At 41.1% G+C, this 8,990-nt stretch overlaps 1 protein-coding gene across 1 annotated transcript in view; it reads right to left on the reverse strand.

The window, feature by feature from the left end:
* Positions 1–8,474, reverse strand: part of ATP6V1C2 (ATPase H+ transporting V1 subunit C2) — a 26,832-nt gene extending 18,358 nt beyond the window's left edge. Inside the window, exons 1-4 of the mRNA XM_038395177.2 lie at positions 8,140–8,474; positions 6,832–6,991; positions 5,053–5,120; positions 957–1,042 (exon numbers count right to left, since the gene is read on the reverse strand). Of these exons, the coding sequence (XP_038251105.1) occupies positions 957–1,042; positions 5,053–5,120; positions 6,832–6,960 (283 nt within the window). The 5' untranslated portion in view covers positions 6,961–6,991; positions 8,140–8,474. The remainder of the gene's footprint in view (positions 1–956; positions 1,043–5,052; positions 5,121–6,831; positions 6,992–8,139) is intronic.
* Positions 8,475–8,990: the final 516 nt, after the last annotated feature.

The raw sequence follows: 8,990 nt of genomic DNA on the forward strand, positions 1-8,990 counted from the left end.
GCACAGAGAAGATTGAAGGGAACACACTCCAAACAGGAGCAGCATGTGTGTGTATCCAGCTACCTCACAGCCACTGACTGCTGCACTGGAGTTGATCCTGCCCTGTAATTGGCAGACTAGTGCCCTGGTCACACATTGTGTCCTCAAGAGAACATCTCAAAACACTTTCAGCAATGTAGCAAGATCATGCCCTGGAAAAAGCCCCTCATTTCATTTCCTCTCTCTTCCTGTACAAAATAAAGCAGGATTTTTGCCCTATGTATGAAGCAAGAACACCATTATTCTAAGTTATTGGTACAGAAAACTGCTTAAAGTACTGCTTACACCTGAAGTATTGAGACTACTGTATTATACAAATACAATGTCCGCTGTCCTGTTGCCCAGAACTGGCACTTAGTCTCCATTAGATGAAGTGACTCTTAATGGTCTGGCTCTGAGGCAGACTGACGTGTCCACTTATGATGTCAGGTAGGTAAAGCTGTAATTACCAGAGAGTTCCTCCTCTCTCAGTATTGTAGTGGAGAATGAGAAGCATATATGCCTTTGCTAACTGATGTCACAAACTAGCATTCCAGTCAGATAATCAATCAGAACAGATTAAGGCTCACTGGTCCATACATTTTCAAAACCATGCAGCCCATGAGGGGTCATGAGTCAGACAATAACGCCTACCTTTTTTTCTATTCCCCTCCCCAGGCTGATAAAAGTTCTCTCTTAAATGAAAAATGGACACTGGACAACGGAAAGGGGAAGTGAAACTGAAATAAACTGGAAAAATCTTGTATTAACATCAGTGAAAGTAGGACCAGGGTTAAGATCTGTTTTAGAAAATGGTATTAGTGAATTTCCTGCATCTCCCCCACAAAAAGATAGATGTCTTAATGTTATTTGTTCAAATTCTAACATAAATACAGAAAGCATCAATGAATAAAAACATTCATATTCACAGCACCTACCTCCATTGGCCAGAAGATTCTCCTGGACTTTATCTTTCGAGTCCTCCATAACCTCTCCTATGTACTGTGCTACTTTCTTTATTACGCTTATGTGTAACAAGAGAAGCTTTTGTTAGTGACAGAATCTAATTGAAGATAAAACAGTTACAACAATTATCTGATTAACAAGGAGATACTTGTTCAACATATTTCTGAGGCAAGACTTTTAATTTGTAATTCAAATGATGATGAACAAAAGACCTATGGCATATTGCATAACTACACTGCTTATTTCTAAATACACTGTATTCTGTAAATACTTTCTAATCTAATCTATAATTTGGCCCCATTCAAACCTATGGGAATCTTGCAATTGATTTCTTTGCGATTAGGATTTGACCTCATGTGCATCTACTACACTTCATAACATGTATGCATAAAGACTTAATCCTAGAAAAATGTATGTGTGCATAAAATTCCAAGGATGGTCAAGGGATTGTCTTCTAAATATTGAGTATTCCAGAGTAGCTGTGGTTGAAATAAAAAAAAGTAATGCAAATGTGCAACTAGAACAAAAATAAATCAGTTTCAGAGGATGCTAAATCAATTTCTGTAGTTCACTAAGATTTAAAAAGCTTCCTAAGGACATAACCAAAATCCTACTTTACGGCAAAGGTGCACCCCCTATGTATTGTTCCACAGAGGGACGGGCCTAACTGCTCCTCTCCTGCAGAAATATCCATGGGAGGTAGCTGGGGGAGTGCAGGATTCCCCTTACAGAGTTTCCTCCAAATTTTACTTCTGTTGAGGATTTCCCTCACCCCACCCCTTTACTTGCCTCCTTGCAGAAAAAGCAGCAAGTCCAGCCTCCTAAACTGGAAGGTTCCACAAGATATGCAGGGATCTGAAGACTTACTGGCTACAAAGAACCATCTGAGCTGAGGCCTTGTGCCAGTGGTCCAGTTCCTTTAACCCCCTACTGTCTTCTCTAGCTCACTAGCAACACAGCTATTTCCTCTAGTCTAGGTTTCTTCCCTCTGACTCCTTGAGAGAGATGGCAGCACTTGGTTCCTCACCACTCCTTCGCTGGGCATTGGTGTCATACTCTCCTGGGCTCCACTGCCAAGGAGATAACTGAAGCAAAATATGATTCAATGAAGCCTCTTATTTGAGTAATAAGAATCAGAACCTGTGAACTGTGTTCTCTCAAAATAACCATCTTGTAGTCTATTATAATGGTCTAGAACAGCGGTTCTCAAACTGTGGGTTGGGACCCCAAAGTGGGTTGAGACCCCTTTTTAATGGGGTCACTAGCTCTGGCGTTAGATTTGCTGGGGCCCAGGGCTGAAGCCAAAGCTCAAGCCTCGCCATCCGAGACCAAAGCTGAAGCCTGAGGGCTTCAGCTCTGGGTGGCGGGGCTCAAGTTACAGGCCCCCTGCATGGGGCTGAAGCTCTTGGGCTTAAGCTTTGCCTTTGCCCCACCTGCCCAGGGTGGCAATGCTCAGGCTTCAGTCCACTCTCCAAGGGTCATGAGAATGAGAATTGAGCATTGAACAGTGAGAATTGAACAGTGCAGAGGGGTGTGGGGGAGATAGGTGATGGGGACAGGACAGGGGTCAATGTCAGTATCTCTCTCAGGAACCAATTCTGAAAAGGTGTTGAACACCCTCAACAGCCTTTGAAACCAATGGATATGAATGTGTTCAGCACCTTGTAGGATCAGATCCTTACAGAGTGGTCCATGGAACAAAAATGCGGGTGAATCCCTGAGTAAAGGCACATATCAGGAGTGAGCAATCAGAAAGTATCAGAGCCTAACACTGCCTTCCAGTGACATGGAAAAACACACTGTCTTGCTGTGTAAATAAATAATAAAAGTATGTGGAAACAAGAGACCCTGAAAACTCTTGCCCCTTCTCTGCTGTCCTAGTGAGAAGTAGTGCTGACAGGTTTGTGCTGCCTCGCTTTAACCAGCATTTCTTGCATTTGTTTATCTAACAACAGTTCAGCAGGGAGCTCCTTTCAATGAGCAGGAATGTAAATATCCAGTTCATTTGCAGAGCCTGTCACTAATAACTAACTGTACATTGTTTACTTCTACTGAGGCATGTGTGCTTGGTACATTAACCCTTGGATTACACAATCTAGTCTCAAAAACCTACCGGACTATTTATATAGTGTATAAAACATGCTTTTTTTTTTGTATTTCACTGTGCTAAGGCCTTACCACAATTGTATCCACTGATATCTTTCTCTGCTCATCTTTTGCTTTGATATTGTACATATTTGTCTTAGATTTAAACCAGTTTAATTCCTCGGTATTACTTAGCACCACTGACAAGCAGGAGTTTTACAAAACAGATATGTTGAGGCCCTGCCCCAAAGACCTTATAATATAAGGGCCTGATCCTGATCCCTTTGCTGGTGATGGATATCATGTTACTTCACAAGTGGGACTGCTGAAGTCAATGGGACCATTTGTGGAGTCAGGTGCGACTTGATAAGGGATCAGAATCTGGAGCTAAGTTAAGACAAGGAAAACACAAGGAGATGACAAACAAAGGGAAGGGTTGGGGGAGGGAAGAGGACACCTTGTATTTCTACACACACTGAAATAATCCAGTGCAGAGCCCAAGCTCTAAGAGCCTGACTTTTAACAAGTATTGAGCACTCGCTGTAGTTGATGGGAGCTGTGTATACTCAGCACCTCTGAAAATCAGGACCTAAGTGCTTTTGACAAACATTCAAACCCAAACCATGTAGTAACTTGGCCCCTGGCTCACTTGGATAAGTGGTACCCTATTGTTACAGCTGGTGACTACAAAGTGAAAACCATCTTCCCCATTTCTTGCCCACTCTTCACCCCACACCACTGTGGACATTGACTGCTGTGACTAGGTTTTCAAAGATTCTGGGGAGAAAATCTGACTCCCTCCGCCACCACAGGAATGGCAGATTGATCATTGAACTAAGCATTAAATAGCTCTGTTTTGCTAAAAGGCTGGAAAGCAGTCATAAGAAGTGCAATTGCATGTGCACTGTATAATGATTAAAAGCAATGGTCCACATTCAGCCCTACTGTAACTCCACTGAAGTCGAGAATTACACCAGGAATCAGTTTGCTCTAATGGGCTTAATCCTGATTTAGCCATCTGATGTAGCTGTAAGAAGCCCTCATATCCCCTCACAGGTAGCCCTGCATACAGCTTCAGCTGCTGCACAAAATCCCTTCAGGTGGCAAATATGTACCTGGGATAGGAAAACAGCCTGAAGAGGGTTAGCATGATTAGCCCATAAGTGAGCATGTGCGTATTCCATTGCCACCACCAGAACCATGACTATGAGCAATGTGTGTTGCCAAAAAAAGGAGCAAAGAACAACCAAAAGAAGGTTGTGCTGACTCAGCATGTGAAGTCTTGCCCTGTGCTACAGAATGCCTTGTAACCAGGCAACCTCTCTGCTCCCTTCATGATGCATGCAGCCCTCTGTGTGCAAGTGTCATTTGGCCCAAAGGTCAGACCTTAGAGCGGTCACTCATTCATTAAGGTGAGTCCCAATGAGATCAGCATGGCTCTTTGCTTCTGTACATGTTGCTCCTCTGTGGGAATAAGGGCTCAACAATCTGGCCCAGTGTTGGCATGGCAGGAGTTGAGGAATGTGAACTGGACTTCTGGAGAACTCAAACTTCTTGCTTAGACAAACCTTCCCCTGAAAAATCCTGCCTCTTACCGGGGAGGGAATAGAGTCTTTTGAGAAATCCTTTATTCATTGGCGTTCCTGCTTTTAAAACCTTCCTACATTTCTCACTGGAGCTTCCTTCCTAGTACTATAGCCTTAATCAGGGTTATCTTTCAAACAAATTCTGCACAAGGACCCCAGTCCTGCTGCTCTTACTTGGACAAAACTGCTACTGACTTCAGTGGGCCTGTTGGTTAAGGAATGTAGAATCTGGCCCCTTATTTGTGGTGACCCACTATAGGCTAGCCAAACCTATCAACTTTAGTTGAGTTCTAGAACCAGGTTTAGACAAGTCGAGGTAGATGAACACAAGGACACTGTGTCCTGTGAAAACAATGTCCGTTTCTCATTTGTATGCAGTAAATAACATCTATTTTACCTTTCAGCAGAGCTATCAAGTTTTCCCAACTCATCTGAGAGACCAACAAGAGCATCCAATGTCCCCACCTGTGCAAAGGACCATAAATAAGTTAAATGTACACAAGCCTGTGCAAGACATATGCTTTAAATGCTTTATCAGCACCGACTTCTCTTTAGCAATTATAAAAACAGAAAACTTAGTAGAACTTTGTTCGCTTAATGGAAAATAGCAGTAGGTGCTCTTTTTAGATTTTGGGACTATAAAGCACATTATGATCAATGGAAAAAATGCATACATTAGTCTCATGATCATGCACTGATGTCCTCCTTCCTATTTTTGATTCCTGAATCATCACATAGAACAGACTGGACATTTCACTAATAAAATACTGTATTTTTGTAAGCATTTAAGAGACTAACACATACACACAGGAACAAACTTGGTGTGGGAGGAGGAACAGTATTTATACTAAAGAAATGCTTTTGAGCAATGCTTGTCTGTTTTCTTTGCTATTACTGAAGATCGTGTCTTTCTCCAAGCCCAGCTTCTCCTTTTTATATGATTCCACACTATAGTCATAATCTTATGTTTATGACATCACAGTCTGTTGCTCAATCTATTATTGTAATGTTGCCAGTTCATCATGATGGACTTTGCTGGAAGGCCATACAGAGAGAAGAAGGGTTGGGTGGAAGCAAATTCTACAGAGTGTAATTAGCAAAAATATGGTAATCAAAGTAAAAGGCTACATCTTCAGTTGATGTAAATCACTATCGCTCCCCTGGCTTCAAAGGAGATCTATTAACTTACACCAACTAATCTCCTTTGAAGCCAAGGGAGCTACACCGATTTACACCAGCTGAAGATTTGCTCATAGTAGGTAACTATATATTTGGAAAGCTGGCCCCAGTCTGAAAGTCCTGTGTTGCACAAACTGTTTTTGGTTTCAGTGTTTTAACAGCCAGAAGGCCAGACTCTGATCTCAACTACATCAGTAGAAATCTGGAGTAACTCAATTTTAGATGGTAAGTGGTTCCTCTGGATTTAGGGCTGGATTCTCAGATGTTCTGAGATTCTTCCTCAAAATGCTGCACATCATCAACTTAGATTGCTCCCTCAAAAAATCTGTTCCTAAATCTAGTGTAACTCCATTGACTTTAATGGAGTGACTGGAACTGCTGGAACAGAGATCAAAATAAGACTCAGAGCTTTAAAAATAAGGATTAATAATGGACTGAAATTTGAAGTGTAATCATCTATCTATCTATGAGAGATTCAGCCCATTATCAGATCTAAATGTGCACACCTTGGTGTACAACTCTTTGTTTCCTCAGAGCAACATTTATCATTTTCTATTTATTTATTTATCACTGTCTATTTTCTTCTTCGTCAAGTTTCTCATTAACACACTCCTGGGTATCCATATATCTAACTACTCCCATTGCATTAGTGAGCCTATTGTGTGTAATGGTATACTACCTTGAAGAGCATGGGTAAACGGTGAGCAGAGTGCAACAGAGATCAACCAGCATGTGTAGAGTTTTAATTGTCTAGCCACCTCTGGCATGTATCACTCCTTGATGACATCCTCTCAGTAAAGTAAAATGTATGCAGGCAACCTCAGAAGACCCATTCTTTTTTCTCTCCTGATCATCTTTGTCTCAAATCCATTTTCATTGGACTCCCTGCATAACTCTCTTCCATTTCCCAACATATGCACCCCGTAAAGAAAAAGAAAGATTTTCCTGTTTGTGTTCGTTATGCCAGCCAAACCCTATCCTCTCTTTCTGCTTTTACCTTGAGGTCTGGGATGAGGAATTTATTGTTGCTGGACAGGTTGGCTTTGGATGTCACTGTGTTCATTTTCTCCAGGGCTTGCAGATTTACTTTATCCCCCGGTGCAGAAATTAACCAGAACTCCGACATGCTTTTTAGTCTCTCTCTTCACTCCTGATCACTATAGCCACAAATAACAAGACAAGCAAAGGTTACTGTATTTCCCCTGTGAACTGAATCCAGGTAGAATGAAGCACTATATAGCTATAGAGATTATCCAAACTAACTTAATAAATAAGTTAAAGAACATTGTAGCTCCCTCAGTTTGAAACCTAAATTGAATGTGACCTTCTCCTGAATGTCATGAAAAGGCAGCAGAAGTTCCTCCTCCCCCAGAGTTGTTTCATCTGGTTTCTGGAGAGGAGGTTTTTGTAAAAATAAATCTCCATGATAGCACACCCTCTTCTATCAGATTTAAGGCACTGATCCTGCTCCCATTGCAGCCAATGGAAAACTCCCGCTGAGTGAGCCTTTTGTAGGTCGCAAAAATCCAAATGTAATATGTGTTTCTGTTTGTTAAACACAGTCTCTTAAAAAACTTTAGTACCATGGTGATCAATTTCCACAATTATATTACTTATATACAGAGAAGAGAATTGGGGGAAACCACACTAAATGGTCTCAAATCTACAGTGTAAAGAACACGTCAGTAAATACAATATATTTAGCAACTAATAATGCAAACTGCAGAAAAAAATAAAGGTGAATGAGAAAGTACATTATTAAACAGTTCAGAATAAAGGAACAGCTAGAGTGGATGGGAAGAGAATTTCCCTCTCTGTCACACAGAGATTCCTGATTTTTTTCTTTTTCATGAAAATACCTCAAAAGAACCTTCAAATAGCATTTCCTGCAGTGGACTTCATGATTTAGATTTCTTTGTCCATCTTCACAGGTTGTCCTAGGAGGGACATAACTAGTTTGATCATTTAGGGCTTAATCATGAATTATTTGCATGCACATATACAGCTCCTTGGGAATTTGGGGAGCGCAAGAAATGCATAATCAGCGCTTAGAGTATAAACTCCTTGAGGCACAGTCAACATTTACTTGTATGTTCTGTACAGAGCCTAGAACATTGTGGTAATTACTAATAAAATATAACTGTTGTCATTTGCCTCACCTTTAAGATTCTGAGACAAGGCACTAGAGAGACCCCAGTTTCCCAACACATTAAATCACTTAAAAATGACATAAAAGACCCAGGGCATAAATCGTTTCCCCAGCTCACATACAGACAGTATAGTTCAGTTGCTTTGTTTCTCTTACCTTGTGCTGAATGGAAGTTTTCATTCCATGAGAGAAGAGGCTCCGATGCTCTGAGCCCCTGCTGGTGAAAACGGTGGCTTGGTCTGGACTAGCTACTCTGTGCAGCTTGCAAGGGAGTGAAGAGTTTCAGGCGTAGTGCCAGACACTGCTTCCTGCAACTGAATATGCTCCAGAGATCTGAGCATGCTCAATAACATCTTCTGAAGGCACTGCCCTAGCTGTCCCTTCTTTGCTAGCAGAATGGGAAGGGAAGGACGGGCAGAACTTTTCCAAGGAGGAATAACTAGGTGGAAGGAGGGGTAGGAGAGGGACAGACAGGCAGAACTGGTGACAGAGGTGAGCCCCTGGAAAAGTGGCAGAAGGGAAAACCAGACGAAAGGAGACTTGATTCCGTGAAATATTTTACACATACAAAATCCCAGAATCTTTCATAATTCTCATATGTTTTTGGTGTTTAAAAAAATTCCTTGTCAGCTTCTACAGCTGCAACATGTCTACATATAATCTCATGGCAAATCACAAATTTCTTATCTGATGTTCTGATTGCCCGCATACTACTCCATTCCTTGGTCTCCACACTTAATGTAGTTTCACTCCTAAAGTGTGCTTATTTTAAAAATGGCATTTTTATGACTTACTGTCCTGAACTAAAGTAAATGATGTGCTAACATTGTGCTACTTAAATTATTGTTCAATTAACCACAGATATTAATAACATGTTAGTAGCTAAGCACTTGCATCTTTAAGTGTTTTTTTATGTTAATACTTCCTATGTTCTGACTTTGTAATTTTATAACTTTTTTTCTACATTTATTTATTTCTGTTCTACAGCACAACTTATTTTTTGCTGG

This window comes from Dermochelys coriacea, chromosome 3 (assembly GCF_009764565.3).
Source record: "Dermochelys coriacea isolate rDerCor1 chromosome 3, rDerCor1.pri.v4, whole genome shotgun sequence".
NCBI classification, from domain to species: Eukaryota; Metazoa; Chordata; order Testudines; family Dermochelyidae; genus Dermochelys; species Dermochelys coriacea.